Source organism: Camelus bactrianus, chromosome 5 (genome assembly GCF_048773025.1).
Source record: "Camelus bactrianus isolate YW-2024 breed Bactrian camel chromosome 5, ASM4877302v1, whole genome shotgun sequence".
In the NCBI taxonomy this organism is placed as follows: domain Eukaryota; kingdom Metazoa; phylum Chordata; class Mammalia; order Artiodactyla; family Camelidae; genus Camelus; species Camelus bactrianus.
The window spans coordinates 72,030,991-72,049,397 of record NC_133543.1 but is presented as its reverse complement, the minus strand read 5'-3'; the positions used below and the strand labels follow the sequence as shown (position 1 = coordinate 72,049,397).

At 39.0% G+C, this 18,407-nt stretch overlaps 1 protein-coding gene across 3 annotated transcripts in view; it reads left to right on the top strand.

The window, feature by feature from the left end:
* Window positions 1–1,781: 1,781 nt before the first annotated feature.
* Window positions 1,782–18,407, top strand: part of UNC80 (unc-80 homolog, NALCN channel complex subunit) — a 190,421-nt gene continuing 173,795 nt past the window's right edge. For all 3 annotated transcript variants that reach the window (XM_074364069.1, XM_074364070.1, XM_074364071.1), the window contains exons 1-6: window positions 1,782–1,962; window positions 2,907–2,955; window positions 5,752–5,908; window positions 6,846–7,147; window positions 14,848–14,971; window positions 17,284–17,357. In XM_074364069.1, the coding sequence (XP_074220170.1) occupies window positions 1,871–1,962; window positions 2,907–2,955; window positions 5,752–5,908; window positions 6,846–7,147; window positions 14,848–14,971; window positions 17,284–17,357 (798 nt within the window). In that variant the 5' untranslated portion in view covers window positions 1,782–1,870. The remainder of the gene's footprint in view (window positions 1,963–2,906; window positions 2,956–5,751; window positions 5,909–6,845; window positions 7,148–14,847; window positions 14,972–17,283; window positions 17,358–18,407) is intronic.

The window sequence follows — 18,407 nt, the reverse complement described above, 5'->3', positions numbered from 1 at the left end:
TGATCGCAGTTACAAACAAGGCAGAAGAAATATTGAGTTTAGCCTCAAGGAATATGTATAAAGAATAGCTTCGAGAAATAGCAAACATATATGTTATTCCCCTATTCTCGTCACATAGCAGACAACACTAATCAGTAACTGTAGTCCTTTCTTGCAGTACCTGTGCCTTAGTTGCACCATCTTTCTCAAGGGGCAGGTCTTATCAATTGATTTGAATTGGCATGAGAAAGAAAACCTATTTACTGTCTATCCTATAAAAGAGAAGACCTCTGTGCTAAGACTCATGAGGACCTGCTTCTCCTTTGGGCTCTGCCATTAACCAGTTAGGCAAGTTGCTTCCTAACTCTAGGCCTCAACACCCTAATAGTTAAAACTTGAAACTAGGGGCAGACCACCTCTAAGTTTCCTTTGTGTGTCCTAGCCATAGATATTTATAATCTTAAAGCAATGAAGAGTGTCTATGAATGATTGAAAAATGCATGACTATTACATAATTCTAAGAAATGAAGTTACTATTAAACTTACAAAATATCATTGTTATTTTTTTCCTCCTGACAGAACTGCTGATATGAATTATAAGATTCTTTGTCCAATAGTGGTTTTAAAAAATGACTTTAAGATATTAAATAAACTTATTTCTGTGACTGAAAATATCAATACACACCTTATAGTTCTCTCTATACGGAGTAGACACACAAGCAGTTAATTATACATAAAATATTTCTGTTTGTTGAGATCAGGGTCTAATTCTCCATTGCATGGGTCACACCAATACCTTTGTTCAAAAAGGCATATGACTATGTTTGTTTTGCAAGTATTTGGATCCACAGCAATTGTTTTTTACTCAGACTGCTTCACTTAATCCCACCCCTACTTGTTTCACTGCCAGGTAAAACATCTAACAATAATCCACTTATAAACTATAGTATGGACTTTGACTACAACTGAAATAAGATGGCAAGTATCAATGCGATGAGCAGGATCATCCAAGGGCACTAATGGACTATAATAAACTGCATATCCTAACAGCATGATTCAAATGTTCTTTCTCAAGTTCTAATTAACTGATATTCACAACTGGGTAGTTTGGGAATATTTCTGCTTTTGCAAAACATGCATGGTTACTTTCTTATGGTTAATATTTTAAAATAAATTTGTACATCAGAGAACTTTCAGGCTTTCTCTGTCTCACCAAGCCAGCTTCCTTCCTGGTTTACACTTCTAATAATTTTCATGTGCTCCTTCTGCTAAGCCCCGAGGGTGGACTCCTGACCTCCTTGCTAGAGGTGCGAATGATGCCAGGGTTAGTGACTGCTCTGCGGTTCCCCAAAGCTCCTCCTCCCCAGACCGTGACAGTTCTTCAGATGCTGAGGTTGGGAAGCAGGACAGGGGACACTCCTGGGGTGCAGATCCGAGGGGAGGAAGCCGAATCCTGGGGGCTAAAGAGGCCAAACAGGGGACCTGCGTGCGATGCGGAGGGTGGACCCTTTTGGCCATCCCGCCGCTTCTCAACCTGACCCCTGGTTTTGTTTCCCGCCGGTCCGTCCGGCGCGGGCCGCTGTCCACAGTGGGAGGTGCTGAAAGCAAGGAGCGGGCACGGGGGCGGCGAGGCGGACAGCTCCTCCGAGCGCCCCCCTCCTCGCTTCGCGGCTCCTCCAGCCCTCCCCTCCTCCCGCAGCCATGTTCCACGCACGGGGAGGGGCGGGGGAAGGGGAGAGGGACGGGGGATCAGAGCGGAGAGAGCCTGCTCTGCCTCGGGGAAGGAGGGGATGAGAGTTGGGGAGAGCAGCGGGAGGAGGAGGTGGCGGCGGCGGCGGCTAGCGAGGAGCCGGCGCTGGGTCCTGCAGTAGGACTCCCGGGAGCCACCATCATGGTGAAGAGGAAGAGCTCCGAGGGCCAGGAGCAAGACAGCGGCCGCGGCATTCCCTTGCCTATCCAGACCTTCCTGTGGCGGCAAACCAGGTGAGGGGAGCAGAGGGCGCACCGCGGGCTGCCCTGGGCTGGGGGCGCTCCCGGGGCCGCCTGGGTCGTCGCCACCACCGCCACTGCCGCTGCCGCTGAGGCCGCGCCACAGCCTGCAGCTCCCTCTCTGGGGCTGGAAAGCAAGCCCTCTGCACCCGCTTAAAACCACGCATTTAAAAATATTTCAGTGAAGTTTGACGGCAAGTAGATCGGCAACTGTAGAATAAATATATACATTATTTAGGGGGTAGGAGGGCAGAGAGCCTAGGAAGAGGGGGCGGGGAACTAGGGAAGATAATTATGACTGGTTGTGCTCCTGTGTCCAATTCCCCCTCCATCTCCTGCTGTAATTCCAGCCCGGTGACCTGTTGTTTTTACAGCTCCTGTTTGTCGAATATCTGCTATGCCCACTTGTTAACCATTTTTGCTCGGATTCAGCCGGTGTAATCTTCCTGATTAAAGCCTCTGAGAAGAATTTTTGATAAGAATTTTTTTCCCGAAAAATCCTGAAGCCTATTCCAATAAACAGGAAACAAGATTCCGTTATTGCTACTGTTATTATTCTAGAGATTTATCAGCTAAGAAATTAGATCCTGAAAATCATAACCCACAAGCTGTGTTCATTTTTCAGTTTTTAATATGACTGTACACATGAGTAATGCAACACTTCTGACCATTGGCGATTTAGAATCCAATTAGGTAAAAAGTCTTCAGAATAAGAGTGGCTGCATAAACTGTAGAGATCCACAGCTTTTTCATATATGTAATTACACGTGTAAAAGCAAACGTCGTCAGCTATTCAACACCTGCTCATTAACAAGCCATAGGAAGGCATGAAATTTGAGTTTCATAGCACTGTCTTATTTGTTGAAAAATATGTCATAAGGATGCTCTAATAATAATTGTACTTATGTTTATTACAATTATCTCTATTAATTTTTCAGTGCATTTTTGAGGCCTAAACTGGGGAAGCAATATGAAGCCTCTTGTGTGGTATGTGATATTTACCGTTTAACCACTATTTCTATATTCTGTATGGTAATTTGTAAGAAAGACATTAGATCATACTGTGTATATTAATTCACTTGGCAAATATTATTGAGCACCTACTACGTGTCAGGCAGAGTTCCAGATAATGAGATAGAGCAATAATCTAAACAAATATGGGGTTTGCATTCTAAAGGGAGAGGGACAGTCTACTTACAAATAAGTAAAAGCCATAACAAGCCAGATGGTGATATACGCTATGGAGAAAAGTTAAGCAGAAAAGGAAATTAGAGAGCATTAGGGTGAAGGTTTTATGTTAGATGCATTGGATAGATAAGGTTTGCGTGCTAATGTGACCCTTGGACAAAGCTTTAAGGAAGGGAGGGAAAAATAGCTGAGGGAAGAGCAGAGGAAAAGCAAGACTAAAGGCCCTTAGCCCAGAGCTGAGGGTAGGGGGTTGGTAGACCTGTAGAAGAGAGGGGGGAGAGATAGCAGAGAACCAGGTGGTAGAGGGCTTGCAGGGCAAGTATGATAAGTGAAATCCTTAATTAACAAAATCAAGACTCAAGGGGGAGGGTATAGCTCTAGTGGTAGAGCACATGCTTAGCATGCACTCAGTCCTGGGTTCAGTCCCCAGCACCTTGATAAAAAATAGATGAATAAATAAATAAAGCTAATTACCCCCCCCAAAAAAAACAAAATCAAGATTTATATAGTGCAAGTTCACAAGATGACAGCCTGTGAACTACTCAAAATAATATGCATTTTTGAATTTGATGTCTTCCATTTTTGTGCAAGTCTGAAATGGACGATATGAAATAACTATGAAAATAATGCTATTAATGTTTATGCAAAATATTGTGTACTTGTCCCGAGATTATAAGGGAATCCCATGCATGTCTTACAAATTGAGAACAAAGGACATGAAACAATGAAGCAAAGTTGAAATGCGCTTTTCACAGACTTCATTAAAATTTGGAGCTCAGGTAAAGGTCTTACATTGCATATATTATAACCTATAAGTGGAAATCTACCCATGTGGATATTGCCATGATTTTTCCAAATGCCTAGATAGGTGATAGATGACCTCCTAGTAAGGAGCTCTGAAATGTGTTAGGGCCACAAACTATTATGGAAGCCAGTGGAGAATTAAACACCCCCCTCCCACACACACATGCACACTTAAATAGGAATTTGCTTTGTTGCATCTCTTAACCTTCAAAATTGTCACAGTTTTTTTTTTTTAATCTAACTAACTTTCTAGTAAGTCTCTTTTAATGTAATTTGTTGTACTTAGCTCAGGTTAAAGTAATTTGACACTTGAAATCTCTGAGCCTTCATCAAACCATGGTTACAATTACACTAGCTTAAAATAACCCTGACTTTTCTCTGTTCTTGGCAAAGATGTGCTTGACATTTTTAATATAGTCACACAATATCAAAAAAGTAAGTCACATTCATAGATAGATATAAGTATAAAAACCAATTTCCTGCATTGAAAATTATAAAAAGTTATATTAGTAACACTTAAGAAGAAAATGATATTAAGTATCTAAAGCTTCTTGAGATTATGAAATATATAACTCATCCTCTAAAGGTATATTCATCAAGACTGTATAAATTCTTATAGTCTTCTAATGTCTAATATACTCACCCTTTACCTAATGAATACTTAGATATCGGAGGGCTGAGGAATTTAAAAGTGTTTGGATCTGTCTTTATCTTGTTTTTTTAAAAAAACAAAACACAACACAAAACAAAACCCAAAAGACTGTATCTCTGATTGCACTCCTTGCCAAACCTCAGCATGCCTTTCATTATGAAGATGAATTTATTTTCCTTCCTTGAGTCTAAAGTAGATGGTTTTCTTTGGAGAATCTCTGTATTAAGTCATGTTGTTTTCTCAGGTATCCTAATAATTCCAATACTACAGCTTGAGCACCTGGGACTTGTATTATGATTCTAGAGAACACAATTCTTTAGACCATCTGGGACATCAAGTACCAATCAGGTTCTGTTCATCCAAGTCAAATGTCTATTAAACTTATTCTAATATTTGATAGCTACACTTTCCCCAACATCTTACAGTGATATCCTCCTATACCTTCAAAAAAAATTGAGTAGGTTAAACCTATTCAGTGGGGATGCTTCACTCTCTGAAAGAATCTCCAACCAGGATAGAAGATTTAGTAAACTAGCAAAGCAAAAATGGCTTATTTCCCTCCTCCCTCCCTCTTTCTCCCTGTCCTTTTCTTTCTTTATTGAAAAGATATATTAAATATCTTTATGGTTGCAGGCATTAGGTGAGGAGTGTCATGTGCCAACTCTTTGCTAGGAACATAGAATAACTCAGGAACCCTAAAGTCAGATCTCTTGAAAGATTGCACATTCTCATAAATTCTGTACCTCAAGATACTTTCACAAGAGACATTTCAATTTGGTCTGCAGTTGTGATAACCCTTTAGATGACCCAAAAACATTTTTATAAAATATTACATCCAAAAACTTTATAAGGTTAAATGTGTTGTTGCACTTTTTCTTTTGATAGGAACTTATTTTGGTGGAAATAAAAATCATTTAATAATTCAAACCATAGACTTTGGCTCAAAAACTTGAAAATGGGTAGATAATAGGAAATTATCACTGACTCACTGCATGTCAACATACAGAATGAAATGCAACTTGAGCACACTCTAAACAATTTAATGTAATTATTTGTGTCTTTTCGGATATGTAGTACATTGTCTAGTATTTCACCCATCAGAGTTCAATTTCTTATTTCACTTTTTTTGTTGTCTACAGTCCTTTGAACGAGTATTGGTAGAAAACAAGCTTCATGGCCTCTCTCCGGCCCTCTCTGAGGCCATCCAGAGCATTTCCAGATGGGAACTGGTACAAGCTGCTTTGCCTCATGTCCTCCACTGCACCGCCACCCTGCTGTCGAACAGGAACAAACTAGGTTGGTGCTCCTGCTTCCCTTCTTCATGGTGAATCATTGTCCTCACTCAGAGCAACTCCTAATAACACTCATAAGAACTGTCCTTCTTCCTTATTATTTATTTTCCCAGGCACTGTGCACACATTCTCTCATTTAATTTTCACAAAGTCTCCGTCACTCTGGCATCACTATTATCTCCATGTTACCAACGAGAGGACTAGCTCTGTTTGTTTTAAGGTTTTAATTTTACAAGTATTATGTGAATATATTCTCCATTCAAACATTAAAATGTTATAGGAAAACTAAAGACTCTCACCTGTTCAAGATGAGTTCTAATCAGAGCTGTCTCTTTGTTCTACCAATGCCTAAAGCAACCGCCTTCGTGAATTTGGCATAGTGCCCTCCAGACCTTTCCCAACTTTGTAGCGCTATGTGTATGTGTACATGCATGCACATAAATATTATTTGTCTTATTTAGATTATTTGCAGATTGCTTTCCCCACATAGCATTATGTCCTAGCTGTCTATCCCAAGCTCTTCTCCATCCTGTTCCTTCCCCTTATTTGGGTCTTTGCTCACATGTTACCTTTCTCAAGAGGTCTTTCCTACTCACACTTTCTAAAATGGAGTAGTTGTTATCTTCAGAGCCAATACTCTTAACCATTGTGCTGCTTATTTGGAAACATATATGGGGATCTTACTGAAGAGCTGTGATCCATGCAGTTTCTATCCCTGTGACAGCATATCATTCTGCAGAGATTACAGCCAGTTAGAAAGTCCCCAGAACAAGAATGAGCCCTCCCAGCAGTGACTGTAAGTGGTACAGAGAAATGCTGGTGTCTCCCAGGAAATCAAGTCACAGAACAAAGCAAGGATGTGCTCTCAAGACCTAAGGTTGACATCCATTGTTCTGGTCATAGAGTTTGCCTTCACCTGACTGTGGGGTTGTCCCATGCAGGCCACCAGGATAAATTGGGTGTCGCTGAGACAAAGCTCCTTCACACCCTGCACTGGATGCTCCTGGAAGCCCCCCAGGACTGCAGCAGTGAGCGTTTTGGGGGCACAGACCGAGGCTCCAGCTGGGGTGGCGGCAGCAGCGCTTTCATCCATCAGGTTGAAAACCAAGGTTCTCCAGGGCAGCCTTGCCAGAGCACCTCCAACGATGAAGAAGAAAACAACCGAAGGAAGATCTTCCAGAACTCCATGGCTACCGTGGAGCTCTTTGTGTTTCTGTTTGCTCCTCTGGTGCACAGGATCAAGGTAAGCAGAAAGCTGGTTAGGGCTGAAGGGGGCTGGAGGTCAGGTGAGGGTGGGCTTCAAATGATATTTCCATACTTGGTGTCCATGTCTTTGTCTGATCTTATGGCAAGCCAAGACATGGAGAGCTTTGCTGCTATATTAAACTACCAAACATTATTTCAAAACCAAAGTTCTTCTTTAAGAACTTTCAGTGGTTCTCCATCTGCCCCAAGATCATGCCCAGCATATGAAACATGCCATATAAGGTCAAGCATGATCTGGAGCTTAAGTCCCTCTCGTAATCAACTGCCAGTCCCTACTGACCACCTCATGATCCAGCTCTGGGAGCCATGTGAACCATTCCCTCAATATGCCCTTGCAGTCTGCTCTGCCCTCCTTTCCCTCCATTGTTCCTTTGTATTTCTATAGCATTTTGTAATAATAATATTACATCTGTTATAATAGAGCAGAAGTTTTTACGTTTTATGTGCTGTGGACCATTTAACAATTTGGTGTACAATCTAAGAATTGCTTTTCAAAATATTTTTAAATGCATAAAGTACAAAACATGGTATTACATAGAAATAAACTGTATTAAAATACAATTATATGCATGTACTCCTTGGATCTGAAAGAGACAAAATCATTTGAAGTCATTGTGCCAACCCTTTCTAGCTATGTGATCTTGGTGATATTATTTAACCTCTTGGGTCCTCCACTGCATACAATTTTGGATATTTTGAACACACGGTGAGTATATGTGAAGATAGAGTGCATAGAAAGTCCATGGAAAGACATCAAGTACATGGAAAGAAATCAAGAATTATTTGTTACTTCTATGAATGAATGAATGAGAGTGTTCCATCTAAGTGCTCTGATAAGAGATAAGGAATTATTACACTCAACTGTTCTTTAATAGAATATCAGGATCCTAATAAATCAATGTTTCATTATATATATATGTAAAATAAATATATAAATACATATATATATATGTATATATGATGGTTGTGAGACCATTGAGGGGGCATGGACTAGTAAGACTTTTCATCCATTTAATTTAATTTTAGATAAATTCACTTTCAGTGGACTTTGTCCCATTGCTGAATTGAAATTACCTGTATATTCCCAAAATGTTTCACAGGCACTGGCCACATCATCTATGAAAATTATCAAAAAATTCTGTGTTATTAAATTAAATTGCTGCTTTAAAAGCATTATGCTTTCCATCTTTCAAAGTCTTTTATAAAGGTTACACTTAATGGAAAGCATCACTTTATCTGAGACCCTCTCCCAGACCCATGGGGCCTGCAGGACCTGCTTCTGCCCACCTCCCCAGCCCCGTCTCCCTCCATCTCACTGGCGTCTCTCTTGTTCACTAACTTGCAGACTCACCACAGGTTCACCCTCCAACTCAACAAGCGTATTCTTGCTTTCAGGTCTTTTCACTGATTTTTCCTTCTATTTGAAGCATTACTCCCATCCTCTACCCCTAGATTTTCACATGGCCATGTCCTTTCTGTCACTTTACTCACAACTCAAATGTTACCACCTCGGGAAGTATTTCCCTGGCTACTTTAGTGCCACTAGTATATAAATCTACTTCTTTCATTGTTTCCTTCTTAGCACTTATCAGTACCTGAAATTATTTTATGGGTTTGTTTACATTTGTTGCCTATCACTCTCCCTAAAACAGAGGTTCTTGAGCAAAAGGATGCTGCCTGTCCAGGTCCCAGCTGTATCTCTAGCGCCTAGAAGAGTGTCTGACATATATGGAGCAATCAATAATCACTTAATGACTGACTCACTAAATAAAACCAAGTTATTATCAGAAGCTGATTCTGGTGCTAAGAGTATCAGTTACATGTAGGTACATAGTCCCTAAAATGGAGAGAGCCGGAAAGAAAGTTCCTTTAAAAAGATAGCCCAGTAAGATGTCTATTTGTAGAGAAATATCCTCTGGATTAAAAAATGTGAAAGTATAGGAGTGACCCGAATGGCAGTAATTTTATTTGAAGACATGCTGAGAGTCCAAGTTAAGGACACAGGCCTGCGTTAGAATCCAGTGCTTGCTGCATCCTACTCTAAGTAGGAAGGACATTGAGCAACTAACTTCTTTAAGCCTCAAGTATCAATTGAATGTAAGAATAATTTTATGAGGCACTGTGAGGATTAAACAAATTATAGTGCTCAACCTGACACACAAAAAGAAGTCATTAACAAATGGTAGTTACTTGCAGTGTTGGCATTTTATTGCTGCTGGCGTTGTGCATTATTAGTGGGAGGGGAACCAGATCTTCTTTCAGGGGAGACTGTAGCTAGTTGAGAAGAGCTGGCTCAAGGTCCCCAGGTTTTACCTATGGCCTGGGACTGGAGCATTTATAAGGGAGTAAGAAAGTGCCTCTGATACACTGCACAGTGATTAATACATAGTATTGTAACAATTATTGCTGGGTGTTATTACTAGCACTATTGTTTTATCATTTTACTATTGCTATAAGGGAAGTATTGTTCTAGATGCCATAGGGGATAAAACATTGTAATAATGTGATAAATATCCCCACGAGGCTTTTTTCATCTGAGCGCGTTATGTAACGGGCAGTTTTCAAGTATCATTTCTGGTTTTTACAAACACCCACAGGAAGGTGAATATCTTTGTCTTCATTTTACCAAAGAGGAAACTGAGGTCCAGAGAGGCAATAATCAAGCTCATTAAGTAACCAAGGTGGGATTCAAACCCAATTCCATCTGACTTTCTACAAAACTACGCAGTTTTTTATGTTTCTGTGCTGGAAATCTCTTCACTAAAGTCATGAACAGCCTCTGAGCTATTGACCTAATCTTTCTTTTGCTGTCTTCATCTCACTAAAACTCAGCTGTGTTTGAAATTACCATCATCTCTTCTTCTTCTATTTTTTTTTTAACATTTCTTTATTGAGTTGCAGTCATTTTACAATGTTGTGTCAAATTCCAGTGTAGAGCACAATTTTTCAATTATATATGAACATACATATATTCATTATCACATTTTTTTTTTGCTGTGAGCCACCACAAGGTCTTGTATATATTTCCCTGTGCTATACAGTATAATCTTGCTTATCTCTTCTGCCTATGCCTGTCAGTATCTACAAATTTTGAAATCCCAGCCATCATTTCTTCTTGAAGATTTCCATTCCTTTGGTGACGATACACTCTGCCAGCTCTCCATGCATCCCTGGCTAATTCTGCTCTATCTTCTTTGAGAGCTCATCTTCTTTGCCTGCCCCTTTAACTCTGGGAGTTCTCCAGAGATACAAACTAGACCCTTTGCTATTGTCGCTGTATCTTCTCTCTGACCTCTTCTCCTGCTTCATTTACCATTTGTGTCCCAATAGGCTGAAGTCACCTAATTTTATATCTCTTAACTATTCTCCTCTCCTGGCCTCTAGACCAACTTGTCAACTAGCTTCTTCAAACAGATAATCCATGAGCATTCAGATTTCCCCGGAATGAGCCCTTCTCCTGATGTTCTATATTTCAGTGGATCCATTCACATAAACTCAAAACCTAGGAGCTTCCTATGATTACTCCTTCATTCTTACCTGCATATTCCACTAATCACAGAGTTCTACTCATTTTGTTTCCTAAATATTTCTCAAATTGACCACATCTTCTTCATCCCTATCTACTGCCTTAACTTAAGCTTTCATCATCTCTCACTTGGACCTCTGACTTGGTCACTTTCTAACTGGATTGTCTCCTGGCTTGTCTCATAAAATCCAACCTCAACACCAAAGCACTCTCTCTAAAATGCAGATCTGACCAAATAACCAACATGCTTAAAATAATTTGTGGATTTTTCATTATACAGAGAGTGAAACTCCAGCTCCTTAGTGGTATCTGGGAGCTGCCTGGCTTCCTCTCCTGCCTATGAGCTCCAAGTGCTTGGAATCTCCCTAAGAACATAACATGTTTTTTTCCCAGTCCTATTCTCATGCTGGTCATGCCCGTAAAATGCCCTTGTACACCATCTTTCTGCCTAGAAAACCCCTACTCATTCTTTATGACTTCAGTCAAGATCTGCCCCCCTCCTTAGACTTATTTTATTGTCACTTTTAGCTTGTTTATTATCATTATCTCTTTATGTGTCCATCTCTCCCACTAGATTCTGAGTGGTTTGAGACTAGAAATTATCATTGTATCTTGGATAGCTAATGTAGTCTCTGTTTTGTAGGTATGCAATTAATATTTATTGAATGAATTAGTTTACTAATTAGCAAATAAATATAAGTGACTCATCCTTTTGTAAGACAGTATATAATTCAATGCATTTTTATGCATTTATAACTAGCTCAAATATTTTACATGAAATCAATAACCTAAACATTCTATAAATATATTATTCAGGGCAAATTTAATTTTATCAGTGAAAAATGATGAATGTTCATTACGACTAAGGAATCTGCTTTAAATGTGCTATCAATATTTTTTTAATTTCATCATATTCACTTATTCTTTCAATAAATATTTATTGAGTACCTCCTATATGCTAGGCACGGTTCAGAGCACTGGAGAAACAGCAGGGAATTAAACAAAATCCAAGCCCTGAAGGAAATTTTTGTAAAATCCGTATGTGTGAAGTAAACAACTTTAAAATGGAATTTAAAATAATAGTTGTTTAAGTAGATCTCTCTAAGCTACTAGTAAACATATTTAGAATGGCTTCACATCATTGTGAAAACAGGCTTTCAGTGCAGGCAAGAAAGAACCTGTAATATGGAAATGTTGATTCTATGAATGTTTATACCTTCTGGTTTTTCTCAGGACCTTTCTAGACCACCCACTGCACAGCTGTTTGAATGATAAACAGCATTTTCTCCAGCTGCAGAGTTTCTGCTCATGTGTGCAGAGATAGCATTGGGTGACCCATTAAAGGGGGCTCTAGAAGAGGAATTAGCATCCCAGAGTTTATACATTCAGCCAACTCAAGAGGACATACCTACATAAGAGTTGGCTGTAGGGACTGCAAGTATTCAGTTCTAAAGGATAATTAGATTTAGTTGGTGTTATTTGGGATATGTAAAATATGCTCAATTAATCAACAATTATGTGTTGATGTTCGAGGAAAAATGCACAGGAGATCTGGTCTTTAAGAAAGATACAATCTAGTTGGGGGTATATCAAATACAATAAAATGATGGCAGTAATTGTCAATGAGTGCTAAGTGTCGCATTGACAAAGCAGATGTCAGAGGCCAGGATGTCAATATAAGAGAGCTCACTTCCTGCTGCAGTGTTCACTGGAGCTTTATCGGTATCAAGATTACTTAGAAGAAATATGGAAAAAGACAATCTCAGAAACTAATAAGATATGATCAAATTCAGGTCAATTGAGATTTAGCATCCTGCATTTCTGGGGACAAATCTGATATATTTTGCACACTGTTAATTCCCTGCTTGTTGGATCTAATGCCACATGTAATACCATGCAAACTTCCCCACATCCACTTCAAGGGATGAGGGAGGTTACTTTCCCCTTAACTTCAGACCTGTCCATCTAGCTGTTTACTCAGTATGTCTAGTTGAATGTCTAACAGGCATCTCAAACTTAACATGTCTAAACCAGGCTCCTGATACCCCCAAAACTTTCCTCCTTCATCTTGCCCATCTTTATCTATGGAAAAGCCTAGTCTTTGATATCTCTTTCTCCTACACTCCACCTCTACTCAATTAGCAAATTTTGTAAACTATCTTCAAAATGTAGGCAGAAGCTGCCGCTTCTCATTTTGCCCTCTGCTAATACCTAATCATCTTTCACCTACATGATAATAATAGCTTCCTAAATAGTCTCTATTTCCACGCTTACTCTTTCTCAAACTATACTCAATAATCTGAGTGATCCTATCCAAACATACATCCAGTCATGTCATTCGACTTCTCAAAACCCTCTGCTGGCTTCCCATGTTATTTGGTAATTACTGAAGTTCTTACTATAGCCTGTAATATTTGGAATTTGATAACTTCTCAGATCTTTTTTTTTTTTTCTTCCTACTCTTCTGTCATTCACTTGACTCCAGGTTCACAGTCTCTTGGCTATTTCTTGACACACAAGATATACTTAGGACCTTTGCACTTGCTGATCCCTTTGCACAAAATGCTTTTTCTGGAAATATCTATCTGGCAGCTCCTTCATTTCATTCAGATACTTGCTCAAAAGTCACCGCACAAGAAGGCCTTCCCTGGCCATTCTGTCTAAAACATCAGCACCCTGCCTGACACTTCCCTCTACCTGCTCTGCTTCTCCCCTTGCACTGGGGGGCAGGGATTTTTATGCGCTTTGTTCATTGTTGTATCCCAGAACCTAGAACAGGACCAGGTACACAGTTGGTGGCCTATAAATATTTGTAGAATGAATGTTGAAGGAATTTGATCAAATGCTTTATGGGCTTTTCTAATACTTCCTGTAGGAGTCTTGGGTGCTTTTCCATCATAGGTACTGCTGTGGTGCCAGGATCTCAGTCTACAGTGTACAGAAGGGTCCCCTCTGTCCCAATGTGGAGATTTCTTTAGGGGTTTCATCCATTCTTTCCATTAAAGCTTCCTTTGATACTGAGCTCCATTGATTCACCATTTGAGGAATCAATTTCTTTCTAGCTCTTATCCTTCTAGATCGGTGGTTTTCAATCATGGCTACGCATGAGAGTCACCAGGGGGAACTTAAGAAAACCTCACAGCAATTCTAATTTAATCAATCTGGGTAGGGGAGAAAGCAAGACCTGGGCATCCTAGGTTTTAAAAACTCCCCAGGTGATTATAATATATAACCCAGGGTTGCAAATCACCACCCTAAGTGAATTCCTGGATCTCAGTTGTGTTCATTAATCTGCAATCATATTCTCAGCTTCCATCTCTACGTTGTTTTGAGAGGCTGCGTTGTTTAAAATGTAACCTCAGAAGGTCATGTATTTGTACTTATACAATAAATATAAGTTGCATTTTAAACATCTCAGCCACTCAAAATGAGGTAATGATGAAGCAGAGAATGTACTCCCTGGGAGAGACCTTCAACTGTAGATAAATTGAAGGAGTATGGGTTGTAAAGTCAGTGCAATTCAGCAAGTAATTATCGAGCACCTATTGTGCACCCAGCTTCTAATGCTGTATTTAGCATTGTGATGGTGACAGGGGCTATGGAGGAGGGAGGATGCTGGATACCTCTCTGCCCTCAGAGAATTAGCGATTGTTGAGAAGGCAGCATTACAAAAGGATACACTAAGAAGAGTCTAAATAATGTTTCCAATTCCATGAAATGCAAGAACAAGAGATGGAGTGCACGATAGAAAGTCAAAATAGCCAGCCTCCAAGGATACTGCCTTATGAGGGGAAAAGGGGACAATTAAATCATTAAGAGGAATAATAATAATAATCACGGGTAAAAAGATCTGCCAAGACCCTTGAAATAGAAAGTACTCAATCACTGCTAACACAGAACAATGATTTGTGTGTTTCATGCTCTGCCCAAAGCTGCATTCTTATTAATTTTGCCTAAAGCAGACCACCGTGATTTCCGTAGTAATTATGAAGATGACTTAGGGCCATTGGTTTACCCTAGAAACACTCATCTGAGTGAGGAAAGGTCTTGCAGATCAGGCTTCTTTGAAAATAATCTGGTGAATGATGTTAATTGTTGCATTGCCTGGTCCCTTCAGCCAGTTCTTGGACATAGATCTTCTCTTCTCCCAGGAATCTGACCTCACGTTCCGATTGGCCAGTGGGCTCGTTATATGGCAGCCCATGTGGGAGCACAGACAGCCCGAAGTCTCTGGCTTCACAGCCCTGGTGAAGCCCATCAGGAACATCATTACAGGTGCGTGACTCAGACACCCAGTGGGTCAGTCTCAACAGACTCCCTCATATGCAGGAGTGAGGGTGATGGGTGATTTGCTCTTCAGAAACCAAGAGGAAGAAAATTTCTCCAGGGAGTTATCTAGGTGCCCAAGGTACAGGGCTCATTTACATGATGAGAAACTCCAAACCAGGAGCACATGCTGTTGAGTTGTGTGACTTTGGGGTAAAACATTTAAACTTCCTGAGCCTCTGTTTCCTCATCTGTGAAATGGGAATTATAGTTTTACAATACTATCAAGGTTGTTATGAGGAATAAATGAGTTAATATATGTAAAACTGCTTAGAAAGATGCCAGGTACATAGTAAGTGAATAAGTGGTAGCTATAATTATCATTATATCATCATTATGGTAAATGGAATAGCAACTCCTTAACAATCTTGCCATAGTGTGTTTTGGCTGTCAAAGCATTTCACTACAGGAATTGCCTATGAAATAGCCCTATTGTTGAACTGTAGAAAGAGTACAACATTATAGCCTGAAAAGTCAGAAAAGCCTGGAAGGTTCCTGCTTCACTCCAGCTCTATCTCTTACTATGTATGTAACCTAACCTCTCTGTTTCTATTTATTTAAAATGTAGTTGATACCACCTTGAAGTGATCCCTCCTTCATAGTGAGGGATAAATAAGAAAATGAATAAGGTGCCCACTTTATAGTGAGTGCTTAATTCCATCTTTATTCCCAGCCCAACTTTAGCATTGAAAACAAAATCTAAAAAGAGAGAAATCATGTGAGAAGTCTACAGAAACATATATGTAGTTTGTTTACTTTGTAAATTTTCTCTGCAGACAATGGAGGATTATGCATGTAAAAGAGCTTTCTTTGTAAGGGGAAGGAAACCATAAACAAGTTCTTGCATACTCTTATTTCCCCCTATAACTTAATACAAACTTGCAAGGTACATAGTATGTTAAGGAATTTTGTAAAGTAAAGAGTGATAATATGCTTATAGTGACAAATCATGCTTATAATAGCAATTCAAAAGGAAGATGAAATTTTTCACATGGTAAAACTAGATAATCTCACAATTTACCCATATATAATCCATTAACTATTGAAGTAAATTATAAATTCAAGAGCAACAGTCTGTCATAGGTTCAAATATCAAGGAACTAAATAAGTAAAGATGTCATAGCCACAAATGATCTACTTCAGAATCTGTGGCTGGAATAAGGTTAATTTCACTGGATTAAAACAATCTGAAAGTGAAGACAGATGTACCAGGTTAAAAAACTGAAAACAATATAAATAAGACAGAAGAAAATAAAATCTGCTACAGTAAAACAAAACTATTACAGAAAAAGCCGTATCTTGATGTTAATTAAAGAAATTTAATTTAAAAAATTTTTTTAAAGTCCTATCACTTTCTATAAATGGAGAGGTGAGTTTAAAGTTAGATCTCTCTCTCTGATTAAGACATAAATAATCATTTAACACATGAATAAAAATTAAGGAATCATGTCCGTCCAGGGAAGCACCCAGGCTATTCACTTCACCCTCCCTCTGCTTCACAGTAATATTCACAGTGGGTTCCTTTCCCTCTGCCCAATACCTGTGGACTTGAAATGGTGCCCAAAATCTGAGGGGGAGTTAAACTCAGTTTAGTATGGTCAGAAGGAAAACAGTGAACGTAGGTGACGTGCACTTGGTCTCTCATTTTGTGATTTGGTAAATCACTTTCCCTCTCAGCACCAGTTTACTCCAGTTCAAATGGGACATTGTCATTTTTGCTTCCCATTGTCCCTGACCAGATGTGATTAATTTGAATCTTACTCCAGGGGCAGCTTTATGCGGTCAATAAAGCACAGAGCCTGGAGCCTGATAGCCTGGGCTGGAAACTTCATGTAAGGGGCAGTGACCTTGGGCAAGTTAAATTCCCTATGCTTTAGTGTCTTTATCTGTAAAATGGGTGTAATAGTATACCATAAGTTATTATAGGGTTATTATAAGTATTAAATGAGTTGACATTTTAAAAACAGAACAGGACTTGACAGATATTAGGGACTATGTAGATGTTAACTTTTATAATCTTTAGTACTGCCAATTTTTTAGCAACCTATTGAGTTGGACTGAATAGGTAAAGAAATCTATATTGATAACCTAGAAATGCTAAGATTTTTGAATTGGTTATTTGATTTCTCTTACAACATATACTATTAAATGTCTTCCTTCAAGGTTTTAGCACTCTATTGAGATGGGTTTTTTATTTGAAAATAAAATGAACTTATAAAATAAATTTATATATAACATATCATCTTATAAAATCTTTGCAGCTAAGAGAAGCTCTCCTATCAACAGCCAGAACCAGACCTGTGAATCACCAAATCAAGACCCAAGACACCGAGAGGTGAGTTTAATGTATTTGAGAGAAGAAAGGAGATGCTCATTCCTTGGACACAGTGTAATGTCAAGGGTAAGACATGACTAGTGCTTTATCTCAATGGCTAGCATGTAACACTCAATAAATGATAGCTATCACTATTTGATAGCTATTCCACATTAAATTATCATCTTGTTTCAATTATTGACTCTCCTAATATATTCTAGGCAACCCTAATGTAGGTACAATAGTGCTATTGCAAGTGGAGAGGAGGGAGTAGAAAGGAGGCTTAAGATGCAGTCCTACCCCTTAAGGAATCTAAAGTTTAATGAGGAATCAAGACTAATCCACATAAAGCCAAGGATGCATAATAAAACAGAACATAACTTACTGTAAATTCATCATGTACTCTTTGATTCAGAAAAGAAAGAAATGAAGGCCAGGGTAGTTCAAAGCCACACAGAAATGTATACTGTCATTAACTTTACACATCGCTGGATGACCTGCTTTTACTTCCAGTTCAAAACGTGCAAAATACAATTTGCTGCTTTCCATCAAAATTGTATCCTCTTTCTAACTCATGCATTACTGCCAGGAGTATCATCATCCTTTTTACCCTCAAAACTAGAAATTTTGGAATCCTAATATATTTCTCTTATTTATGGAGCAATCGCTAAGTACAGACACTGTGATTTATATGCTGTATTTCATCTATTCTAAGATGAATATTTTTTTCACTTTTAACGTTTGAAGTCTAGTGTATTCCATGATCTTCGGCCTCTTCCAATCTCTCTACTTTTAATATGATTGTCATTCTTGTGCAGCATAAATTTGATCATTTTCGGCATCTAAGGTTGCATAATCAGGGTCAGTGGCTTAGAAGAATATATCAGAGGGAACAGTGAAAGACTCTTTAAAGAAATAACACTATTTGATTAGATTTACTCCTAGGTATTTTATTACTTTGGGTGCTATTTTAAAGGGGATTGTTTCTTTACTTTCTTTTTCTGTTGATTCATCATTAGTGTAAAGAAATGCCACTGATTTTTGAACGTTAATCTTGTAACCTGCTACCTT